This window comes from Schistocerca gregaria, chromosome 3, assembly GCF_023897955.1.
Source record: "Schistocerca gregaria isolate iqSchGreg1 chromosome 3, iqSchGreg1.2, whole genome shotgun sequence".
NCBI lineage: Eukaryota > Metazoa > Arthropoda > Insecta > Orthoptera > Acrididae > Schistocerca > Schistocerca gregaria.
The window spans coordinates 787,496,438-787,522,758 of NC_064922.1; the positions used below are offsets into that span (position 1 = coordinate 787,496,438).

A 26,321-nucleotide genomic window follows, 5' to 3' on the forward strand; every position below is an offset into this window, starting at 1 on the left:
TACCCCCATATTTCCTGAAGAAGAAATTGACAATAGCATGTATTACAGAAGTAAGGAAAGATCTGGAAAGAAACAACATCAAAGAATCAGAAATAGCAGAAAGAAACCGTTTTAAAAATAAAATACTAAATTTGGAAGGTTTTCAAAGCAGAAGAAATAAAAAATCGGGAACAACATGGACAGATGAAAGGAAGAGACTTCATGGGGAGAAAATGACGGAATACTGGAAAAATAGGAAACAACAGCAAAAGGAAGAAGATTAACTGAAGTTGTTAACGTGATCCTGGTTGGTCAATAGGTTTGTAAAAAATGTAATAATACAATATAAAAGCTAAGTTCATATGTAAGATTTCTAAGACTTGTAAAATACTAAACTATAAGACAAATTGATCACTTATCTCCAGTACTTTTCAAAATTAGAAAAAAATTGGAATGAAAAATTAGGAGACTATCAAATATCACAAAGAAGGGATGAAAGAAACAATGTGTTGTAATAAACTGATCGGCATTTACAGACGATGTTTCTCTACTACCTGAAATCTACGTAGTAGATGCAAAAACATACAGGTCATTCTTGTCACAGACAGTCTGGGCAACAAGAATGAGAATCTCTACAAAAAAAATCAAATTTACCACTAAAATACAAAAAAATATCAAAATGCTTACTGACAGATATTGGTTAAATAGAAGAAGTCAAACACTTCAAGTATCTATGAGAAGTGATTAAAGGAAGTGGGTTAATAAAATCTGTCTTAAATGAAAGAATACACAGAATAGAATGGGCAAATGAAATAACAAAGCAGGACGGGGTGGCCGAGCGGTTCTAGGTGCTACAGTCTGGAACCGCGCGACCGCTACGGTCGCAGATTTGAATCCTGCCTCGGGCATCGATGTGTGTGATGTCCTTAGGTTAGTTAGGTTTAAGTAGTTCTAAGTTCTAGGGGACTGATGACCTCAGCAGTTAAGTCCCATAGGACTCAGAGCCAATTTTTAAAAAAAAATAATAAAAAAATATTTTTTTCAAAAACACTTTATTTAAGAAATATAACAATAATGTATTACGGTTTGGCAGTGAATGCCTTGCAGTGAAATATACATTAGGGAAATTAGAAATATTAAGAAGAGGAAACATCAGATAAGGTTTAGACCCAATAGAAAACAAACAATCCTGGAAACTAAGAATCAGTAATGAAATGTGTCAAAATATTGAAAAAAATAAAAGAAACAATAAGAAAGTAAAGAGTGATATTTGGATATATATAAAGGATGAGTGACAAAAGACTGACAAAAGAGATCTTCAGGTACTTCTGGGAAAGGAAAGTAACTTTAAACTGGGTCCGAGAAATTAGAAAAGATTTAGTACTACACAACAAAAAGCAGAAGAAGCAGCAGAAAGAGATGTTTTTAAAAGGAAAGAAATTTAGGATTCCATGGGAGAAGAAGTAACCAGCGTTGTGTTGAGATATGACGAAATAAGAAAGAGATATGGCGAAAATGTGGAAGAATTAGAGGAAAAGGAAAGAGAAAAAGAGGAGGAATTGAAATTGTGTTGTTCCTAGCTGGCAAAAACAAAGGAAAAGTAACTTCACAACGAAGGGCATTCGGGATATTTCTTAAATTCTTGTCAGGCAATGGACAGAAGCGATTTCTCAAGCGTCTGGTAAGACGAGGTAAGGATACATTTATGTAGTGTGACAAGCAGCTGCAACCGGCGTGTAGTGCAAGCTACGTCAGAGAACAGGGTACGTGTGTTATGTCATCCGCAGTGCACTCTCGGCCGTTGACGTCCTCTGCCAGCTCCCGCCTGCTTGCTGAACCAATAGCGTTCCGCGTCGGGCTTGGCTGCTGCTGCTGCTGTTTCTCGTCGTCCGTGAAAGACGCGCGACCCGAAGTCAGAGGCGTCTGAGTGCGCTTTCATGCAGGAGAAAAGATCTGAGCATGTTTCCGTTCTCAGAGTACTTCCGTCTTTATGCAACTAAAATATGCTTATTTGGTGGTTGTGCGTGATTTTCTGCGAACACTGCATGGGAAACTTCATGACAGTGATACGTAGTGTAGCAGACAAAAGAAGAATATTGTGGTAAGAACCTCCACACAGATTAAATTTTGAGTATATTAAATATAATATTCTTATTGAATGATTTGTGAGTAGGGCCTGCATATTTTTCGTGTGCTGCGAAATCCAATACAAATCCTATATATTAGTTTATATTGTGTGATATAAATTTATATACAAGCTAGGCGCTGTAATTATGTGATAACTAGAACTTATATGATGTCAATCATTGCGACATATTTAGTCGTAAAGACAGACGCCACATAAAATGAAAACCACAGTTTCCTTTTTTGGAGGAACTATGAAATCCACATAGACATATAATGATTATAACAAAGCCTGCAACATACGTGTTGATCGATTTATGCTTCATTGCTTTCGATATATAGTTGGAAAACACAGAGAAATGATTTAAATGCAAATTTTGGCTCAAATGGCTCTGAGCACTATGCGACTTAACTTCTAAGGTCATCAGTGGCCTAAAACTTAGAACTAATTAAACCTAACTAACCTAAGGACATCAAACACATCCATGTCCGAGGATGGATTCGAACTTGCGACGGGAGTGGTCGCTCGGCTCCAGACTGTAGCGCCTAGAACCGCACGGCCACTCCGGCCGGCAAATGCAAATTTGCCTCACCTCGTTTCCTTATTAGTGATTGTGGTATACCGTTGTACACTTATTAAAATGTGAAAGAAAAGTTAAACAGTTTATTTCTAAGAACGTCCTGCAATTAGACACACATTCTGCATAGTGGTACGCTCGTAGTTTTGAACGTTCGTATAGAACTAATAACGACGTTACATAGTGCTACGCACTAACTGTTAAAGTCTGCCTCAGTTTGTGAAGCATAGCTCTGTTGTTCAAGAGCAACAAATAAGCTCACGTTGTCATAGTTACTGTAATTGAATCATTGAAGACCAGTCTGCATGCAAAGGGGAAGAATGTGTTAGGCGAAAACGTTCGGTGCAAGCGAGATAAGAGCGAGTGAAACCTTGGGAAGTTCTTAACGAAGACAACCTGCTAACTTGGAATGAATACCTTTAAATCCAGTCCGCATATCAAGAAGCATTAAGTGCAGTTACAGTAGGTGTTTCATTATGGCAACAACCAAAAAAGTCGTTACGGTTTACTAGTCGTTCTACGAGGATCCGAATGAGAATAATGTTACGAAGATTTGTTTTAGTGACTCATAAATCTATGTCTCTGCTAAGGTTATTTGTTGCGGTTTTCGAACTAAAGGGGGTAAAACGTTAGGATCGCTAACAAACGTAAATGAAACTTTCCCTGTGCTAGCGTATTTACGTTGTTATTTGACATAGTCAAACATGGAGACAGGCTGTCTGTTATGTCAAAACATAAAAAGGCTAAGTCAATATCACAAAAGTTCCTTCACTGAAAACTAGGAGATCTTCATATAAATAAAAACTGTTACTTATTTCAAAGTGTATCAGCCACCAGCCGTGTAACAGGTACTTCCTTTTTTGTAACTGTTACGGCTGTCGATCGCCATGTATTAAAAAGCAAGTGTGGCAGTATGACCACTATATATATGGCTAGCGTTATAAATTATGACGACCCTACCGTGTACTTATAATTACTACTGGCCATTAAAATTGGTACACCAAGAAGAAATGCAGATGATAAACGGGTATTCATTGCACAAATATATTAAACTAGAACGGACATGAGATTATATTTTCACGCAATTTGGGTACATGGATCCTGAAAAAAAAGTACCCAGAACAACCACCTCTGCCGGTAATAACAGGCTTCATACACCCGGGCATTGATTCAAACAGAACTTGGATGGCATGTACAGGTACAGCTGTCCATGCAGCTTCAACACGATACCACAGTTCATCAAGAGTAGTGACTGGCGTATTGTGACGAGCCACTTGCTCGGCCACCATTGACCAGACGTTTTCAATTGGTGAGAGAAATGGAGAATGTGCTGGCCAGGGCAACAGTCGAATATTTTCTGTATCCAGAAACGCCCGTACAGGACCTGCAACATGCGGTCATGCATCATCCTGCTGAAATGTAGGGTTTCGCAGGGATCGAATGAAGGGTAGAGCCAGGGGTCGTAAAACATGTGAAATGTAACGTCCACTATTCAAACTGCCGTCAGTGCGAACAAAAGGTGACCAAGACGTGTAACCAGTGGCACCCCATACCATCACGCCGGGTGCTACACCAGTATGACGATGACGAATACACGCTTCGAATGTGCGTTCACCGCGATGATGCCAAACACGGATGCGACCATCACGATGCTGTAAACAGAACCTGGATTCATCCGAAAAAATGACGTTTTGCCATTCGTGCACGCAGGATCGGCGTTGAGTACACCATCGTAGGAGCTCCTATCTGTGATGCAGCGTCAACGGTAACCGCAACCGTGGTCTTTGAGCTGATAGTGCATGCTGCTGCAAACGTCGTCGAACTGTTCGTGCAGATGGTTGTTGTCTTGCAAACGTCCCCACCTGTTGACTCAGCGATAGAGACGTGGATGCACGATCCGTTACAGCCATGCGGGTTAGATGCCTGTCATCTTGACTGCTAGTGATACGAGGCCGTTGGGATCCAACACGGCGTTTCATATTACCCTCCTGCACCGAGCGATTCCATATTCTGCTAACAGTCATTGGATCTCGACCAACGCGAGCAGCAATGTCGCGATACGATAAACCGCAATCGCGATAGGCTACAATCAGACCTCTATCAAAGTCGGAAACGTGATGGTACGCACTTCTTCTCCTTACACGAGTCATCACAACAACGTTTCACCAGGCAACGCCGGTCAACTGCTGTTTGTGTATGAGAAATCGGTTGGAAACTTTCCTCGTGTCAGCACGTTGTAGGTGTTGCCACCAGCGCTAACCTTGTATGAATACCCTGAAAAGCTAATCATATACATATCAAAGCATGTTCTTCCTGTCGTTTAAATTTCGCGTGTGTAGCACGTCATCTTCGTGGTGTAGCAATTTTAATGGCCAGTAGTGTACTTCCGGGTCGTCGTGTGTCTGGCGGTCAGTTGGAGAAGGACCAGGACGGTGGTCGGGACGCACCAGCAGTGCAGTCGGGGACGGAGCCCCAGTGAGGTCCGCACAGCCAGTACCAGCGGGAACGGCAGTTAGTTGGTCGTTCGGTCGCTCGCCTCATCGACGACGTGTATTTTGGGTGGTTCCTTCCTGTGCAGCGATGTCGTTTCTGTTCCCTCTGCATGGCTGGGTCCGAACCAGTGTCTCAGGGACGTAGTCTGTCCGAAGGAAGTCAGTTCAGTAGGAGACGGACCAGGAGCGCAGTCGGGCACGGAGCAGTGAGCCAGCAGTCAGTCGGAAGGCACACAGTGCGAGTACGCGCCTTGACCGAGGCCGACGCAGACGGAAAGCCGTTGGTCGGTCGATCGGCTGGTCGTCGCATGACGACACGTGGTCTGCTGAGCACTGACGCCAGTGTCAGCCGGGGAAGAGTTCGCGGTTGGCAGCCAGCAACAATCGGGTCCGCATGGTGTTGGTATTCGCCGGGACCGCTGTCGGCGAAGGTGGGCTGCCGTTCGTCTTTTGCTCGGCCGGTCGTCTCAGTCCACGACGTTTGGATCCTCAGGACGAACACCATTTTCCGAGTTGTGATGTAGTTGGATCTTGTTGGTTTGTTGGAACCGAGCAGCGACGCAGTCTCCACAGCGCGAAGCCCGCCTGGGGCTTTTGGCTCGGGCGAGCGCTGTTTCATCTGGAGGCGCTAGCTGCGCGAGCGATTTTTCGCTTTCTTCCGAAGCAGGATCCGCAAGTTGAGTAATTAGTTACCTGTTATTCAAACTCGACTGTTACGATTTCTTCGTTATTTGTGGATTGTTGTTTTCTCAGCTCATAGCACGTGTGATATCAAACAAGTTGTGTGTTTTCTTGCCTAGAATCTGCTGTGTCCGGTAGTGACTTGACAGTTGTTCGGATTCTTTTAAACTCGTCTTGGGTGATGTTTGATGCCTTGATCTTGGTGAGGCCCAGTTGAACTCATTGGTATCTCGGTTTATTCTTCATCGGCCGGTATTTCCATTATCTGTGCAGTTGGATCTGACCGTTGGAAATTGGTGTTCGGTAGGTCGTGAACCGTCCCTTGGTTGTGTTGCATTCCGATTAAGAAGTTGTCTGTCTGGCTGCCTGTCTCACCTAAACGTGCGTTAGTGTTACTTCCCAAGCCGACCTTTGGAACCTTCTGAGCGCCGTTCCTTGTGTTTTACATAGTGCTCTCCTTTTAGTCTTAACTACTCTGTGTGGCCTTCAGCCGAGTTTTAGCTTATTTAAATTGTAAGTTTTTTTTAGGCTTTAAACCGTGAAATTGTTTTCTCCATGGTGTGTGGCCTTCACCCGAGTTTTAACCTCTCTTAAACTGAAAATTAAAAATTTTGTTCTTGCCCTTAAGTCATAACATTGTTTTATTTTGGGGGGGTGGGGGGGGTGGGGGGTGTAAGGCCTTCAGCCGAGTTTCCATGAAACGTTTTAAGCTAAGGCCCTCAGCCTTTTCAAATTGAAAGCTCTTCTTCCTAGGCCTTAAACCGTAAAGTTGTTTTGACGTGGTGTGTGGCTTTCAGCCGATTTAAATCAAATCAAAGGAGCTCTTTCGTTAAAACTTTGAGAGTTTTTAATTCTTGCTTATGTTATGTGTGTTTTAACTAGTAAAATTTATATGTTCAGTGTAATTGATAGCAACTTATTTTGGCGCCTTTCCACAAATATAACCTCATCCCGTCTGTCCTGCTAGTCCAGGGACCTCAAAGACATCTTTAGATTTCAGGAAAAGAAAAATGTAACAAGGACTCAGATCAGGTGAATAAGAGGGCTGTGCAATAACAGCAGTGCCCTTTGAGGTCAAAACTCCCGTGATAGAAGTGGCCGTGTAACATGAGGCTTTGTCATGACGCATCCACTTGTCTGCAATTTCCATTCCCATTCGATTCAACCTTTGCCTCAGCCTTTCGAGTACATCTTTCTAGAACACTTGCTTGATACTTTGTTGTGGAGGTCTGGTATCACAAGAGCAGGTGCACTTCGACGTTTCCGTCGGTTTTTGAAGTTGAAGGTCAGCCTGAGCGAGGTTTACCTTCAATGTGCTCTCGGCCTTCCAAAAATTATTTGTGCCAGCGAAAAACTAGTCCTCTTGGTAAAAGATGTTCTCTATAGGCCTGTTTCAAGTTTTTAAAGGTCACGCTGACGGATTGCCCAAGTTTAAAACAGAACTTGATGATATAACGTTGATCTAAATTTCGCTGTTCCATTTTCGTAACACATGGCGAAAGCAAATGTTCAGTGACTGAGCTTTCAAAAATCACTTGATAGCCGTATGGACCTAAAACACAGACTGAACAGCTGGAAGGGATGAACATATCGGACTACACAGGAACAACACTGCCTTTCCAGATCGCTCGTGGTGTTGTCAGTCTTATTAATTTTCTTACTCACCTCAAATTCTGTATCTAGGTTAGTCAGACAAGCGCGGACAACACGAGGACCACTGCGACTGTGATAAATAAAAGTTTCTTAAAATTATTGCAAATAGTTGCCTTTTGTTTTGTTCTTCAATTATTTTTATTATTCCGTTACCGGTTTCGAACCTTCTAGCAATTCATCATCAGATGGTACATATTTATTAATTGTCTACAGTAGTTTGTATGAGCAGTCGTGTAGAAAGATTAGTATATACATTACTGGCCATTAAAATTACTACACCACGAAGATGACGTGCTACAGACTCGAAATTTAACCGACAGTAAGAAGATGCTGTGATAAGCAAATGATTAGCTTTTCAGAGCATTCACACAAGGATTCACACAAAGTTGGCGCCGGTGGCGACACCTACAACGTGCTGACATGAGGAAAGTTTCGAACCGATTTCTCATACACAAACGGCAGTTGACCGGCATTGCCTGGTGAAACGTTGTTGTGATGCCTCGTGTAAGGAGGAGAAATGCGTACCATCACGTTTCCGACTGCGGTTTATCGTATCGCGTTAGTCGAGATCCAATGACTGTTAGCAGAACATGGAATCGACGGGTTCAGGAGGGTAATACGGAACGCCGTGCTGGATCCCAACGGCCTCGTATCACTAGCAGTCGAGATGACAGACATCTTATCCGCATGGCTGCAACGGACCGTGCAGCCACTTCTCGATCCATGAGTCAACAGATGGGGACGTTTGCAAGACAACAACCATCTGCACGAACAGTTCGACGACGTTTGCAGCAGCATGGACTATCAGACCATGGCTGCGGTTACCCTTGACTCTGCAGCACAGACAGGAGCGCCTGCGATGGCGTACTCAATGACGAACCTGGGTGCACGAATGGCAAAACGTCATTTTTTCGGATGAATCCAGGTTCTGTTTACAGCATCAGGATGGTCGCATCCGTGTTTGGCGACATCGCGGTGAACGCACATTGGAAGCGTCTATTCGTCATCGCCATACTGGCGTATCACCCGGCGTGGTGGTATGGGGTGCCACTGGTTACACGTCTCGGTCACCTCTTGTTGGCATTGACGGCACTTTGAACAGTGGACGCTACATTTCAGATGTGTTACCACCCGTGGCTCTACCCTACATTCGATCCCTACGAAACCCTACATTTCAGCAGGATAATGCACGACTGAATGTTGCAGTCCTGTACGGACCTTTCTGGATACAGAAAATGTTCAACTGCTGCCCTGGCCAGCACATTGTCCAGACCTCCCAAAAAAAGGTTCAAATGGCTCTGAGCACTATGCGACTCAACTTCTGAGGTCAGCAGTCGCCTAGAACGTCGAACTAATTAAACGTAAGTAACCTAAGGACATCACACACATCCATGCCCGAGGCAGGATTCGAACCTGCGACCGTAGCGGCCGTACGGCTCCAGACTGTTGCGCCTAGAACCGCACGGCCACTCTGGCCGGCCAGATCTCCCACCAATTGAATACGTCTGGTCAATGGTGGCCGAGCAACTGTCTCGTTACAATACGCCACTCACTATTCTTGATGAACTGTGGTATCTTGTTGAAGCTGCATGGCAGCTGTACCTGTGCACGCCATCCAAACTCTGTTTGACTCAATGCCCAGGCGTATCAAGGTCGGTATTACGGCCAGAGATGGTTGTTCTGGGTACTGATTTCGCAGGAACTATGCACCCAAATTGCGTGAAAATGTAATCACAGGTGCCGGCCGGTGTGGCCGAGCGGTTCTGGGCGCTTCAGTCTGGAACCGCGTGACCGCTACGGTCGCAGGTTTGAATCCCGCCTTGGGCATGGATGTGTGTGACGTCATTCGGTTAGTATGGTTTAAGTAGTTCTAAGTTCTACGGGACTGATGACCTCAGATGTTAAGTCCCATAGTGCTCAGAGCCATTTGAACCATTTTGTAATCACATGTCAGTTCTAGTATAATATATTTGTCCACTGAATACCCGTTTATCATCTGCATTTCTTCTTGGTGTAGCAATTTTAATGGGCAGTAGTGTAGTATCCGTTGGTTGGATGTTAGTGTACACAGTATTCTGGGAAACATAAAGAATGTTTTCCAGTGACGTTAATTGTACTGCACTACACACGCTCCACATGCCTTAGAATCCGTAAATAATTGATGTTCTTTAAACCATGTGGATCGTGTTACATGTGGCTAAGTGCGTAAAGTGCAGTACAATTAATGTCCCTAGAAAACATTCTATACTGTGTACAGCAACATATAACCAACGGATACTAATCACGCTACACAGGTCCTCCCCCACTGCTGCAGACAGTTAATAAATATGTACCATCTGATGATGAATTGCTAGACGGTTAGAATCCGGTAATTTAACAATAAAATAATTTAAGAACAAAACAAAAGGCGACTCGCTGCAGTAATTCCAAGAAACCTTTAGTCTTGCGTTACTTGTTGAAATATAATGTCGCAGAGGCCTGAAGATGGGATCTAACCACCTGGTTCAAGGCTTCAAAAATTAAGACGTCCAAAATAAGGCTATGCACAACAGATGTGGCTGTATTGTGTACGCAGGGTACCCCATACCATCACAGCAGTTCAAAAATGGTTCAAATGGCTCTGAGCACTATGGGACTCAACATCTTAGGTCATAAGTCCCCTAGAACTTAGAACTACTTAAACCTAACCAACCTAAGGACATCACACACATCCATGCCCGAGGCAGGATTCGAACCTGCGGCCGTAGCAGTCCCGCGGTTCCGGACTGCAGGGCCACAGCCGCACGGCCACCGCGGCCGGCATCACAGCAGTTGGTGAGCCTGTGCTACGGTGACGGATGCAATCTGCCAACGGTCGTGCTCCTCAGAACTTGAACACACAGATGAATCCCCTCGTGATACCGTACTAGAACTGGAGCTCGTCCGAAAACAATATGTGATATCTTCTTGTGTCCAGTGTCGCCGCTAGGAGCGCCATTGGTGGTGCGACTCTTCCTGCGGCCTCCTCAAGGGGATCCGGAGCCACAGCGGTGTGCTGACCGCCCACTGTATTCCAGACGTCGTCTTGCAATGCGTGTGGCTGGTCGTCTTGCTGAAAAGAAGCCCATTTCCTGACTGAAGGTGCGTAACTTGTCTGTACGATCGTGCACGTCTGAGTGAAAAATACACTGCCGGAAAAGAAACAGCAACGCCGAAGAATATTTAATGTAGAGCAATGAAATTTCTGGAATACATTTGTCTGGGTAACATATTTAAGGGATTAACATAGCAAGATCAAAGGCAAATGTAAGCGCTAGATGTTGTTGTGGTCTTCAGTCCTGAGACTGTTTTGATGCAGCTCTCCATGCTACTCTATTCTGTGCAAGCTTCTTCATCTCCCAGTACCTACTGCAACCTACATCCTTCTGAATCTGCTTCGTGTATTCACCTCTTGGTCTCCATCTACGATTTTTACCCTCCACGCTGTCCTCCAATACTAAGTTGGTGATCCCTTGATGCCTCAGAACATGTCCTACCAACCGATCCCTTCTTCTAGTCAAGTTGTGACACAAACGTCTCTTCTCCCCAGTCCTATTCAACACCTCCTCATTAGTTATGTGATCTACCCATCTAATCCTCAGCATTCTTCTGTAGTACCACATTTCGAAAGCTTCTATTCTCTTCTTGTCCGAACTATTTATCATCCGTGTTTCACTTCCGTACATGGCTATACTCCGTACAAATACTTTCAGAAACGACTTCCTGGCACTTAAATCTATACTCGATGTTAACAAATTTCTCTTCATCAGAGACGCTTTCCTTCCCATTGCCAGTATACATTTTATATCCTCTCTACTTCGACCATCATCAGTTATTTTGCTCCCGAAATAGTAAACCTCCTTTACTACTTTAAGTGTCTCATTTCCAAATCTAATACCCTCAGCATCACCCAACTTAATTCGACTACATTCCATTATCCCCGTTTTGCTTTTGTTGATGTTCATCTTATATCCTCCTTTCAAGACACAAGCGCTAGAAAAACCATTGCAAATGCGAAATGCTGGTACATTAACAACCGGTGTAACCTCCAGAATGTTAAATGAAATCATGCAAATGCTCATGCATTGAGTTTTGAAAGCGTCGGATGTCAGTTTGGGGAATGGAGTTCCATGCCTGTTCCAATTGGTCGTTCAATACAGGGACGGTTAATACTGTTTGTGGATGGTGCTCGAGTTGTCGTCAGGTGATGTCCCATATGCACTCCATTCCATACGGATGTGGTGACTGAGCAGACCAAGACAATATGTCGACACTCTATAGAGCACGTTGCGTTACCATAGCGATATGTGGACGAGCGTTATTCTGTTGGAAACACCCTGTGGAATGCTGTTCATGAACGGCTGGTCAACAAGTCCAATCACCCGATTGACGTACAAATTTGCAGTCAGATTGCGTGGGATAACGACGAGAGTGGTCTCGCTGTCATAAGAAGTCACCCCCAGACCATAACTGCAAATATAGATACAGACAGGTTGGTTGCACGTCCGCAACTGGCCTCCTTTTAACCAACAGACGGCTATCAATGGCACCGAGGCGGAACCAGCTTTCATCAGTAAACACAACAGACCTCCAACCTGCGCTCCAATGAGCTTTGGTTTGATACTACCGATGTCGCAAATGGTGGTGGTGGAATGCACGCTGCAGGATGTCTTGGTCAGAGCTTTCCTCGAAGTAACCGATTTGTAGCAGTTCGTTGCGTCGCTTTGGTGCCAACTGCTGCTGATATTGCTCCTGCAGATTCAGTAAGATGCACCAGAACTATACGCAGAACATGATGGTCTCGCGTGACCACCATGACCACCACTACTAGTAATCTTGTACAGTAGCTAATTGCTAGCAAGTCTTTCTGCAGTGTCTCAGGAGGAACATCCAACTTCTAGTGGCAATATTGCTACACAACCTCGTTCAAACTCAGTGTGGTGTTGATAACAGCGTGTTTGTCGCCTTAAAGGAATTCTTGACTGGCATCAACTCACCACGTCCAGTCTCAAAGGTGACCGTTACAGCGTGTATTTAAACCGAACCTGATTTGCAGCCTCATAGTGACGCTGCTATCTCCACTCTTATGCACCTGGCGCGAAATCTGAGTAGTCATCAGACGTGGGAACACGTCAACCATTTTTCGTTTATGTCGCACAACTACTTCTTGGTGACAAACAAGGAACGGCAAGGAATGGGATTGTTGCAGATGTCGAAGTGCTCCTGTGTGGTCTGGTATTGTCATGCTGAAGCAGGCGATGATGCATGTGTCGACGAAGGGCTTCTGAGATTACAGCAGGCTGTTTCTCACGCACCGACATAGTTACGTTACGCACCGCCAAGCTACAATTCGGAGCCCTCTGGCCGCAGAGGGTTGCAACTTCCATCAGCGAAGCGGGAAAGTCGACCGAGTAATGTTTGTAACACGTAATAGCTCACCGAATATTGAGAAGGGAATAAAAAATTCGGAGGCATTACTTTTCAGCACGACCTCGTACTTCGGACATTTGCTGACAACCTCCACATGTCAAAAAAAGTTTTGCATCAACCCGGTTCTCAGAACTCCTGAATATAGACGTTGACTGGATATTGTATCACAGACACAGTCCCTTTGATTGTTCAGAAATGTCACTAAACCTGCCCAAAGATGTAAACAGCCCTGCATGAGCAGCGCCTATGAGACGGAGGGGGTCCGACAGCCGATCAGTTCCAGTCACTCCACCAGGAAGGAGGTACAAGGTTCGTGTTGTCTGTAGTTCAACCATGTCTAGACGGCCAGTACCGCGGTTCGATCGCTTCCGCATTGTTACTTTATGCCAGGAAGGGCTCTCAACAAGGGAAATGTCCAGGCGTCTTGGAGTGAACCAAAGCGATGTTGTTCGGACATGGAGAAGATACAGAGAGACAGGAACTGTCGATGGCATGCCTCGCTCAGGCCGCCCAAGGGCTGCTGCTGCAGTGTATGACCGCTACCCACGGATTATGACTCGGAGGAACCCTGACAGCAGCGCCACTATGTTGAATAATGCTTTTCGTGCAGCCACAGGACGACGTATTACGACTCAAACTGTGCGCAATAGGCTGCGTGATGAGCAACTTCTCTCCCGACGTCTATGGCGAGGTCCATCTTTGCAACCACGACACCATGCAGCGCGAAACAGACGGGTCCAATAACATGCAAATGGACCGCTCAGGATTGGCATCATGTTCTCTTCACCGATGAATGTCGCATATGTCTTCAACCAAACAATCGTTGGAGACTTGTTTGGAGGCAGCCCATTCAGGCTGAACGCCTTAGACAGACTGTCCAGCGAGGGCAGCAACGTGGAGGTTCCCTGATGTTTTGGGGTAGCGTTAAGTGGGGCAGACGTACGCCGCTGCTGGTTAAGGAGGGTGCCGAACGGCTGTACAATACGTGAAAGCCATCCTCCGACCGATAGTGCAACCATTTCGGCAGCGTATTGGCGAGGCATTCGCCTTCATGGACGACAATTTGCGCATCCATCGCGCACAGGTTAACGACATTGCTCGACTAGAGTGGCCAGCATGTTCTCCAGACGTGAACCCTATCAAACATGCCTGGGATAGATTGAAAATGGCTGTTTATCTACGTTGTCACCCACCAACCACTCTGAGGGATATACTACAAATCGCCGTTGAGGAGTGGGACAAATGGACCATCAGTGCCTTGATCAAGTTGTGGACAGTATGGATGCCACGACGAATACAGGCATGCATCAATGCAAAAGGACGTGTTACTGGGTATTAGAGGCACCGGTGTGTACATCAATCTGGACCACCACCACTGAAGGTCTCGCTATATGGTAGTACAACACGCATAGTGTGGTTTTCAAGAGCAGTAAAAAGGGCGGAAATGATGGTTTTGTTTATCTCTATTCCAATTTTCTCTACAGGTTCCGAATCTCTCGGAACCGAGGGAATGCAAAACTTTTCTTGATGTGTGTATTATCATGTTACTCCCTGGCTGGACGCCAAAATAATACACTATTTTCGCCCCGCAAATCACTCGATCACTGCAGCACATTATGCATCAGTCCCGTCTATTTTCAGAATTTTACAGCTTACAAAGACCTTGCGACCAGACAGACGTTTATCACTCAATTTGGAATCTGCAAGACTCCTATATGCCGATTTTATTGCTTGCCTTATAGGTCAGGCAATAAATATCCGTTATTATGTTCCACGGCTGGAGCATCACTAGTCCACTTGCAGAGTAATATCTCCCCTTTCGGGCACAGTCCGCTCGGCAGATTCTGTTCTACAGAAATTTTAGCGTACCAAGGTGCCAAGACAATCCTTCTCATGTTCTTCCTCTTGTTGCTAGTCTATAATACAATGTCAAATTGTTTATTTTGCTTACATAAGGCGATCAGGCCTTGCTATTCACTTTCCGTCTTACGTTTCTTCTATTAATGTCGTTAGATAGCATCCTCAGCCATGCTCCCCCTTGGTGTTGCAAATGTCTTAAATGCTCCAGTTCCGGCACTTTAACATTATCGTATGGTCTGTCATTGATCACACTTGCATGATCTTGCCATGCGGGGTAGCGGCTGGCTCCCCCCGTCGGAGGTTCGAGTCCTCCCTCGGGCATGGGTGTGTGTGTTGTTCTTAGCGTAAGTTAGTTTAAGTTAGATTAAGTAGTGTGTAAGCTTAGGGACCGATGACCTCAGCAGTTTGGTCCCATAAGACTTTACCACAAATTTCCAAATTTTTGTGCATGGTCTTCACAGTCCCCGTGTTTAAGAAGATTTGTGTTTGGAATTATGGAGAAATCATCCTTGGAGTCTCTGGTGACTGCTAGAATTTTATGTTTGCCCAGGTCTGGTGTTAAATTTTGTTCTTTCTTGCTCTTTTGAGCACCACAGACAGAGAAATAAAATCGGGAAAAGCAAAGTCACACTCGGCAGATGTTCACAACAGAACCTTAACTTGCAAAGAATAAGATAACTTGGATGTAGCCTTGTGAGTAGTTGCCGCCTTCTTGGAAAATGTCTGTGGAAAGGTGCGGTCATTTTGACTGACAGAACTCGAGAGGAATCAATTTGCCATACATCGTCACTGAACGCTTTGTTTTATTTAAAGTTCTTTCAACACCAAATAGATATTGCAAATTGTAGTAAACTATACATTCTAGTGAGAAGAAATTGTTTATTCTCTCATTAGTCATGGTTTAGCACATAACATCACTCATAAAATGCGTAAATTTCGCAAAGTATCTGCAATATGGGTGCCACGGCAGCTCACTCCAGAACTGAAAGAGTGACACGTTGGCATCTGTGAAGAACTTTTCCGGTGATCTGAAGCAAGAGTTGACAGCGAGTGATTACCGGATGTCGGGACCACACAAATAGACGATGGGAGGAAAGAAATGTCGTTCCGATGAAGAGTTACAGTAGGCGGCACGAGGGGCTGCGCACAAGACCGAAATGGTTTTTTTTCTTTTTTCAAAGGAATCTCCGGACTTCCCACGCGCTGCAGGAAGTCTGTCGAACGACAGGGAGATAATGTGAAAAAATTATACATTAGTGTTCCACATTTGTTGAATGAAAAAAATTCAAAAATATTTAGTAATCATTATACTCCCCCTCGTAAAAAAAAACAAATTTTTTCGCTCATATTGAAGCCCACGTTCCCTCAGCTTGAGTGTCCTAACAACCGATCATTTCTTTTAGACACGTTAATCCGTAAATTTCTTTTCCATCCAATTAGATTTAATCAGGACGAAAAAACACTAGAAAATGAGCCTCATATCGTGTTTGAAAACCTAAAAACCTATAATGTATCGCAAATGCAACCAATATATACACACGAAAAAGATTTTCAATTCTGTAGTCACAAGTTACTGATATGACTCAATTACAGCCCGTTCTTCCAATTCATTTCCTTGTAAAGCAGTGGGAACGTTCGTTATCGCCTCCTTATGCGAGTGAATGTGTAACATACTACTACTACTACTACTACTAACTACTACTGCTAGGCTCTACAGCCCTTGGAGGGCCTTGGCTTGCATCACAATATCCTGCCATTCAATCCGGTCCATGGCTTTCCGTCTCCATCCTCTGACACCCAGCTTTTTCATGTCTTATTCAGTTCTGTCCATCCATCTCTTTCTGGGACGTCCCTTCCGTCGTCTGCCTCCAGCCCTGCCATCAAAAATCTTCTTACATGTTCTGTCTTCCTCCATTATGACCACGTGTCGTCCGCCCCCGGTAGCTGAGTGGTCAGCGTGGCAGACTGTCAATCCTAAGGGATGCCGGCACGATAGCTCAGCGTGTTCGGTCAGAGGGTTACGTGCCCTCTGTAATAAAAAAAAACTGAGATAATCGATCAACAACGAACATAAATGGATGTCTTACAACGTCCGCCCCGAGCAGATGCAACGAACAAAAGCGACCAAAATGAGATTAAAAAAAAAAAAAGGCCCGGGTTCGATTCCCGGCTGGGTCGGAGATTTTCTTCTTTCAGGGACTGGGTGTTGTGTTGTCCTAATCATCATCATTTCATACCCATCGACGCGCAGGTCGCCGAAGTGGCGTCAAATCGAAAGAGCTGCACCCGGCGAACGGTCTACCCGACGGGAGGCCCTAGCCACACGACATTTATTTACTACGTGTCCTGCCCATCGCAGTCTTCTTATTTTAATGGTGGTGACAATGTCAGGCTCTTCAGATAGTTGTTCTAATTCTGCATTCGTACGGATGCGCCCACCTTCTTGATCGTACATTGAGCCGTATATTTTTCGCAGAACCTTTCTCTTCCAAACGCTAAGGATCCTTTCCTCAGTTGCAGTCATGGTACACGTCTCGGCACCACACGTAACAACTGGTCTTATAATTGTTTTGTAAATGAGAATTTTAGATTTTCGTGCTAGACGTGAGCTCCTAAGCATGGGTAGTGTGGTAAAGTAGCATCTGTTGCCTGCTGCTATTCTAGCTTTCACCTGCTGATGCATTTTGTCTCTATGATAGTCGATCCGAGGTACTTGAAGTCTCTCACCCTTTCAAGCTCCTTGTCGGCTATCCTGAGATCTGGTAGGTTTCGCTGGTTGGTCATTGCCATGTATTTGGTCTCTTCGACATTGACCACCAGGCCAAGTTCGCTTGCATCTCTCTCCAGTTGTTGATAGGCATCAGCCAGCACAGTAGTGTTTCGTGCGAGTAATGCCACATCATCTGCGTAGCCCAGGTACTGCAGTAAACGATTAAAAGTGGTTCCTCCTCTATTTATCTCTAGCTGACTTATGACTTTTTCTAGGCAGAGGTTGAGAAGCAGTGAAGAGATATTGTCACCCTGTCTCAGTCCCTTCTTTACTTCCACTTCTCTGGAGATTTCGCCCCGTATTTTTACTTTACCGTTGCTTTAACTGAGGGTCATCATAGTACGTTTAATGAGCTTCTTAGGTATTCCTGCGTCTTCCATCACATTCCACAATGTCACTCTTGAGATACCATCATAGGTTTATTTAAAATCGATTTAAAGCTGATGTATGTTTATTTGATGTTTGTAACATTTTTCAAGTAGTATGCGAATATTAGGTCAGTTGTTGACCTATTTCTTATAAGGCCACTCTGATAGTCTCCAATTCTCTCTTCCACATAGAGAGTAAGCCTCTTAGTTGGAGAACACTTTATATTTAGTATTTAGCAGGGATATTCCTCGGTAATTCTGGCAGTTTAATTTATCTCTTTTTTATGTATGAGGCACATAATAGCCGTTTTCCACTCCATAGGCATGCTCACCTTCTGCTAGACGTTCAGAATTACTTTATGTATTGCTTTCCACAATACTTCCCCACCATATTTGAGAAGTTCCGCCTGGATCTGATCTTCTCCAGGTGTACTATTATTTTTTAAGGTCTTAATGACTTGTATCACTTCCTCCAGTGTGGGTTATGGTGTTAAGACCTCTGGTCCATAATAAGTTATTTCCACCAGTTCTTCTTGTTCTAACACTTCTAGTTCTGGGTTCTACATCTACATGACTACTCTGCAATTCACATTTAAGTGCTTGGCAGAGGGTTCATCGAACCACAATCATACTATCTCTCTACTATTCCACTCCCGAACAGCGAGCGGGAAAAACGAACACCTAAACCTTTCTGTTCGAGCTCTGATTTCTCTTATTTTATTTTGATGATCATTCCTACCTATGTAGGTTGGGCTCAACAAAATATTTTCGCATTCGGAAGAGAAAGTTGGTAACTGAAATTTCGTAAAAAGGTCTCGCCGCGACGAAAAACGTCTATGCTGTAATGACTTCCATCCCAACTCGTGTATCATATCTGCCACACTCTCTCCCCTATAACGTGATAATACAAAACGAGCTGCCCTTTTTTGCACCCTTTCGATGTCCTCCGTCAATCCCACCTGGTAAGGATCCCACACCGCGCAGCAATATTCTAACAGAGGACGAACGAGTGTAGTGTAAGCTGTCTCTTTAGTGGACTTGTTGCATCTTCTAAGTGTCCTGCCAATGAAACGCAACCTTTGGCTCGCCTTCCCGACAATATTATCTATGTGGTCCTTCCAACTGAAGTTGTTAGTAATTTTAACACCCAGGTACTTAGTTGAATTGACAGCCTTGAGAATTGTACTATTTATCGAGTAATCGAATTCCAACGGATTTCTTTTGGAACTCATGTGGATCATCTCACACTTTTCGTTATTTAGCGTCAACTGCCACCTGACACACCATACAGCAATCTTTTCTAAATCGCTTTGCAACTGATACTGGTCTTCGGATGACCTTACTTATCAGTAACTTTTCGAAGTATTCTGCCCATCTGTCGCGTATTTTATTACTCTCCCCTATCAAATTCTCCTCTTCATTTCTACAAATATTTGTTCTTGCTTGAAACCTAACCATTCCTTCTTTAATCTTTTGGTACATTCCACGTTCTTGCTTAATTTGGGAATATGTATTTGATGGGGCAAAATGGCTTTTCCCAAGAGCGATTATGAAGCTGCTAAACTAACCGTCAAATACAAAATTGAAGCTTGCCCATTGAGAGTCCTGATTGGTGACCGTTTCGAATTCTTGCACCTAGCGAAATGGCAGTAGAATACATCAGTGATGTGGACATTTGGCTGTGGTTATGTTCCTGTAAATTTTGTTGTTATATAAGTCGGTGAAATTAAAAGCAAGGGTGGTATCATTAAGAGTGTAATAGGAATTCCACTGTTAAACGCAGGGGTGAGACGGGTAAGAGGAAAGAGCACATTGAAGGCCTCTATTAGGGGGAAGAATCGTCTGGTGACGTTATGAGGAAAAGTGGACGAGAGGGAGAAGATAGGGGATCCAGTATCAGAAACAGAACTTAAAAGAGCTTGGAACGACTTAAGATCAAATAAGGGAGAAGAGACAGACAACATTCCGTCGAATTTCTAAAATCATTGGGGGAACTGGCAACAAAACGACTGATGACTAATCAAATTGGTGTGTAGAATGTATAAAAAGAGCATCCACAGAATTCCGAATACAGCAGGAGCCGACAAGTGCGAGAATTATCGAACGGTCAGCTTAGTAGCCCATGCTTCCAAGTTGTTGACAAAAATAATTTACAGAAGAATGGAGAAGAAAATTGAGGATCTGTTAGATGACTATCAGTTAAGCTTTAGGAAAGGTCAAGGCACCAGGGGTGCAGTTCTAGCGTTGTATTTGATAATGCAAGCAAGAATGAAGATAAATTACAGCACCTTCACAGGATTTACAGATCTGGAAACAGCATTCGACAATGGAAAAAGTACAAGAATTTCGGTTTGACGAGAGGCATGCTAGGGTAGACCGAGCGTTTCTGGCGACCACTGCGTCCGGATGGCGTAGTGGTTCACGCATCTGCCTAGTATGCAGCCGTTCCGTGTTCGAATCCCGGTCCTGCACAAATTTTCAGCTTGCCCCATTAATATAAATCAATGCTCAGTGACAGATAATGCCTTTAACTCCTCTGTGTCTTAATTGGGAATGTTTGACAGAAAGATGATATTGTTCTCATGGAATTTAGAGAATCCGTATTCGAGGAAGTCTGAGCTGTCGCTATTGTACATCTAGAATAGTGATATTATATATGAAGATACCATCTGTGACCATGCAGCTCGTTAGAATGAAATTACAATGAAATGAATACCCACAGCTGGATACAGGCGTTGATATAAGGCAACGGGGATAGTTGAAAATGTGTGCCCCGACCGGGACTCTAACCCGGGATCTCTTGCTTACATGACAGACGCTCTATCCATCTGAGCCACCGAGTTAAGGCTCACTGGCTATTTGACCATCTTTTTCTGTGCGGATGCACAAACAGTGACGAACTCTTACGGGAATCGGCGACAAAGCCGTGAGTAATGAGTATAATGGGAAGGGACACTATGAATATAGTGCGGGACAATAAGTTGCGAATGTGGGTCTCACGGGGAGCGTGCCAGAGTTATGTCCCTGCAGTCGCACAATCCTCTGTGTCCTCGGTGGCTTAGATGGATGCCGGCACGGTAACTCAGCGTGTTCGGTCAGAGAGTTAGCTACACTCTGTGACAAAAAAACTGGGTGAATGGATCAGCGAAGAACCTACATGGGTGTCATCGGACGTCCGCCTCGAACAAACTCAACGAATAATATCGAACAAAATGACATAAAAAAAGATGGATAGATAAAAGCAGGAGATCCCGGGTTCGAGTTCCTGTCGGGGCACACATTTTCAACTGTCCCGGTTGACTTATATCAACACCTGTATGCAGCTTGGGGTATTAATTTCATTGTAATAGCATAGTGATCATTGGAATAAGAAAATAAAGCTTCGAGCGCGAACTGAATCAAGTGGATAGTCTCTTTTTTTCCCCTAACACAATACGCGAACGGAACACGACAGCAGATCTTCAACATTGGTACGAAGTTCCCCCTAAGCGCTATGCAGTGGTTGGCGAGTAGATGTCGACCGATTTGGTGCCTTTGGGACAGTGAATCAGAAATAACATTCTAAGAGCGAAATGGAACTTTTCTGTTCGACTGTTACTAATAAAAACCGTTTATTCACCTATTATAGTACAGAAGGATGTGGCCGAACTGGTAGCAGAATAGAATGTAACGAAGTACGATCGGTAGACTGTAATTGTGGAACTGCTTTTGACGAACTGGGATGTTTTAGTGGAGATAACATCTTTGGCAATGATTAAAATGCCGGCGACGCCCTACGCCAGTAACAGCCCATGTGACTGAAAACAACACTCAGTGTTTACGAAACAGGTTAGCTTGCATGAAGGACAAGAGGCTGTAAACGCAGTATGTTGTGAAAGGTTTTCAGATATCATTTGCTCTTCATTTCAGAAGAAAGGAATACTAGAGTTTAACGTCCCGTCCACAACGAGGTCACTAGCCACCGTCCAGAACTCGTCTTGAGCAATTTAAGGACCCAAACTAAAACTAAATCTGGACGTCCAGACGAAGAGTTGAACCACCGTCCTTGTCAATGGGCGTACAGTGTCATGACATTGCGCAACTCGCTCCGTTTCCTCCACAGACATCAGCCACGAGAATAATAAGGTGTGGAACGTCTGTATTGATCAATATAGCGTTCGAGGAAGGCTTTCTGTGTTGCGTTTATCCAAAATGACAGTTACAATTGCATTATTTATTTTGCCGCCAATCGGTTTCAGCCTGCGATGGGGTCATCTTCAAGGCAATTTACACTGTAGAGATATAATAATATTAAGTAATCATGTACGTAACCTACAAGCAATTAGTCGAAGTTACATAAATAAACAGAGCTTTATACCCATCTAGTCGCTCACTGGAGTCGTCACCCTGTCTGTGCACGGTTGGTAATTATGCATGGTTGGCTTTCTGCATGAACTTAAATCTGTTTATCTCCATACAACTATGTTGTTTAAAAATTTTCCGGAAGTTTCTCTGAAGCGGGTGGCAGAATAGTTCACTCTCCCCAAAATTTAGCGAAGAACTACGGAAAGGTGCTAAAAAAGGATGATTGGGGTTTAACATTATAAAAGACAAGGGTATCGTCAGGATCCGCCAGGGAAGTTACAATTGCATTCTTTATGCCGTGTGTACCTCCTCAGAGCCGTCATTTGCTCAAGTGTTTCTCCAGACATTTGCAACTTCGTTTTCACACTGTGTACGTGGAGTCAGCCCAGTGTCAACAGAAGGCATTGGTTGTTTCCCGTTACAAAGAAAAATTTTTTAACTCTAAATTTCATGTGTCCTTTCGATAGGGCGCACCTAAATTAATCTCTATTGGTCCAACAAGGCCAGGGGTCATCGGCTGGTAAGTACTTTTCAATGTCAATAAACCTCACCTACAGCCGTATAATTTACGATATTTCATTTTATTCTGAAAGCAACCAGTTTCGGCATTTTATTTTGCCGTCTGCAGGCCCCTGCATAATAAAAGAATATACATTTCGTATATAAGGGTGTACAAAGCAATCTTACAGGAAGTTAGGGTAATCATAATAACGCTTGAGCTTAAAAATGAATGTAGTAGCGTTAAATCAAATCTTTGTGTACATCCAGTACATAGACTAAAACCATGTCTACATATTTGTTAGGTATAAAACTCCACAGATATACAAGGGAACATGTAAATTCATTAAAAAGATCAGAAATAGTGTACAATCAAAAGCTCCGTTGAGTAAAAGCTGGTCTGTTTTTTGTATTTTTTATATATAATATTTATAAAATTCTTTTAGATGAAGAACCGCCTAGTATTTATGAGTAATAATCTTCATTTAAAGTAAAATGCCACCCAGTAAGCTAAGGAATACAATAGTATGCATATTTACAGCCTAGACCTTATCACGGATGGCAAGACAAGTAGTTGTCACAGCATCAAAGATAACTTGACGCAAAACCCAACGGCAGTCGACATATTAAGAGAAAATAGCAAGCATAGCGAACGTAAGAATATTCACAATTATCTTGTGGTCTAGGTTATACAGCAAATTGGAATAAAAAGATATGATTTGGTTTTCTTTATATCACGTAACAGGTCGGCATTACCACAGTGAAACAAACCAACAAGAATGTCAAATCGTACGTATGCAAGGCGAGTCCTCTAAGTTGTCGGCTGTGTGTCTGCAGCGTAGTTTGGAACTGATTGTGTTGCGTTGCACTGATTCTGTTACGTACTGCAAATATGTCTACTTCGTCCATACGTAAAACAGTTGGTCATTTGTGGATTGCGCCATCTTTAGTTTGATAAAGGCTAGCCTTTGTCAGAAACAAATGCCAAAAATATGGCATTTACTTCTTTAACAGGAGCATTTTTAGTCATTGTGTGTGACAGAAATAAGTAAATCCTTCTCTTGCACCAGACTTGATTAGCGAGGTGATTGTTCTAATGCTCCGTATTTTTGTCGTGGATAGAAGGAACTCAAACATTTGTGCTGTCATCCCGTTTTATGTCTCCTTAAATCATCTTAGGGGCCACTGGTTTGATGGAAACGGTACCAGTGTGCACAGAATAATAATAATAATAATAATAATTATTATTATTATTATTATTATTATGTACTGCCTCAGATTTATGACTCTTTCTACACAGCTGTGACTGTTGTAAGTCACAATTGAAAGAGGTTATGCCTATTTAAAGACTTAGGCGTTTAAAAAAATTGGTGTTCGGCCTTTTAATACGTAGTCTGGTGTTGCACAGACAACAGTTTCAGGATTTAAATCACAATTCGAAAGGGCAAACTGTGATTTTTCTTGTCGGTAGCGTATCTTGATGACGTTAGTAGCGGCGTTGCTATCTTGCAAGGAATACTTTCGCGATAGCAAAATCGTGGGTGTGAATTTTTCATCGTACAAACGCCGCCTTCCCGCGCTTCATCGCTCAGATAGTACCGCTAAATCCCGCATAAAGCTGTTGTAAATCACTTTTGATCCGTTTATCTTGGCCCAGTCGGTATTGCTAATTGTATGATGAGGCGGTGGACTTAAATCGTCTTTTGTGTCCAGAGGATCAGGAATGCATTTGTTCGATTACGAAACAGTCACAGCGCGGTCCATAGTTTCGAAAGTGTTGTGGGTATAAAACTGGACGGGCCGTGACGGCACGGGGGTCTGTCTCACACAGTATCTGCGTGAGTGTGGATGCGGAGGGCAGCTTGGCGTTTGATATTAAAAATAAGACTGCTGTCTTTTGTTGAAGGCCGTAGCCACTGTGCTTTCGTGCCACCGACTGCAACCGTTTGAAGAGCGGCCTGCTGTACTTCGCTACTCAACCTGAAAGATGGGAGCGGCAAGGGAACCAGGAAATGAAGAGAAAGGCCACGGATGCCTGACAGAAGCCGAGCTGGATCTCATTGACACTACAGGTAAGTTGGAGTGGAACAACAACTTAAATTTTTATTTCAATTACGAGGGGAAGATTGTGTGCGTCTGGTTATGTTGAAAAATTGAATGCCGGCTTGGCGGACACATTGTGAGTGTTACAGGCAGCGTTCTAAACATGGTCAGACAGCTGCTAGGTTTTTAAATAAGGAACATGCTGTGGTTGCAAGGTATAACTTCATTTGTGGTGACTGAAAGTTGTCAGCGACTGCATTTTACGTCTTCAAAATTCTTTCTTGTGTCGGGACACATGCCCATTTTCAAATGCACACTAACCAATGGCCCTGCTTCGTTGAATATACCTGTTTTCGTCTTATCATCGAGTTAAGAGATGTTGGGCATGGCCACTACTTGGATGGATAAGCGCCTGGGTACGTCAGGAGCTCTTGGCAGGAGGGATGGTACTGCAGAGTCGCTGATCAGCAGTCTTTGCGCCAATGTCCTGGATTCAGTCCCAAACGTCTTTGCGGTGACTAATGGAACGAGGGCATGTGACACAGTTGATTATGATCCGTCCGTCATATGTGGACGTTAATTTCGGTGGCCTCCTTGGTGCTATTCGAGAGGAATGAGGAGGCTATGTGCCGGTACCGGGTTTCACCCTCTTCCTTCTCTCACCATCATCCAACATCGGGATGACACTGCACTGCACACACACACACACACACACACATACACACACAGACACACACACACACACACACACACACACACACACACACACACACACACACAACACACACGCATACAGCCGGCCCTTACACACACACACACACACACACACACACACACACACACACGCATACAGCCGGCCCCTGTGGCCGAGTCGTTCTACGCGCTCCAGCACTGGAACCGCGTGTGTGTGTGTGTGTGTGTGTGTGTGTGTGTGTGTGTGTGTGTGTGTGTGTGTGCAGTGCAGCGTCATCCTGATATTAGATGACGATGAGAGAAGGAAGAGGGTGAAACCTGTTCTCAGCAAACGGACTCTTTTTAAATTTTGATAAAACACAGTATATACAGTTCCGTACAGTAAATGGCATAACTCCAGTAATAAATATAGACTTTGAGTAGAAGTCTGTAGCTAAGGTGGAATTTTCAAAATTTTTAGGTGTGTCCATTGATGAGAGGTTAAAAGGGAAGCAACACATTGATGGTCTGCTGAAACGTCTGAGTTCAGCTATTAGGGTTATTGGAAATTTTGGTGATGAGAATCTCAGTAAATTAGCTTACTATGCCTACTTTCATTCACTGCTTTCGTATGGCATCACATTCTGGGGTAATTCATCGTTGAGTAGAAAAGTATTAATTGCTCAAAAACGTGTAATCAGAATAATTGCTGGAGCCCACCCACGGTCATCTTGCAGACATCTATTTAAGGATCTAGGGATCCTCACAGTAACCTCACAGTATATATATTCACTTATGAAATTTGTTGTTA

At 43.8% G+C, this 26,321-nt stretch overlaps 1 protein-coding gene across 3 annotated transcripts in view; it reads left to right on the forward strand.

The window, feature by feature from the left end:
* The first annotated feature begins 1,814 nt into the window (after positions 1 to 1,814).
* Positions 1,815 to 26,321, forward strand: part of LOC126354240 (sialin-like) — a 516,792-nt gene continuing 492,285 nt past the window's right edge. Inside the window, exons 1-3 of one of the 3 annotated variants that reach the window (XM_050003738.1) lie at positions 1,872 to 2,080; positions 10,464 to 10,627; positions 24,702 to 24,867. In XM_050003738.1, the coding sequence (XP_049859695.1) occupies positions 24,783 to 24,867 (85 nt within the window). In that variant the 5' untranslated portion in view covers positions 1,872 to 2,080; positions 10,464 to 10,627; positions 24,702 to 24,782. Of the gene's footprint in view, positions 2,081 to 10,463; positions 10,628 to 24,701; positions 24,868 to 26,321 lie in introns of all 3 variants that reach the window. The other 2 variants (XM_050003740.1, XM_050003739.1) reach the window with 2 other exon arrangements.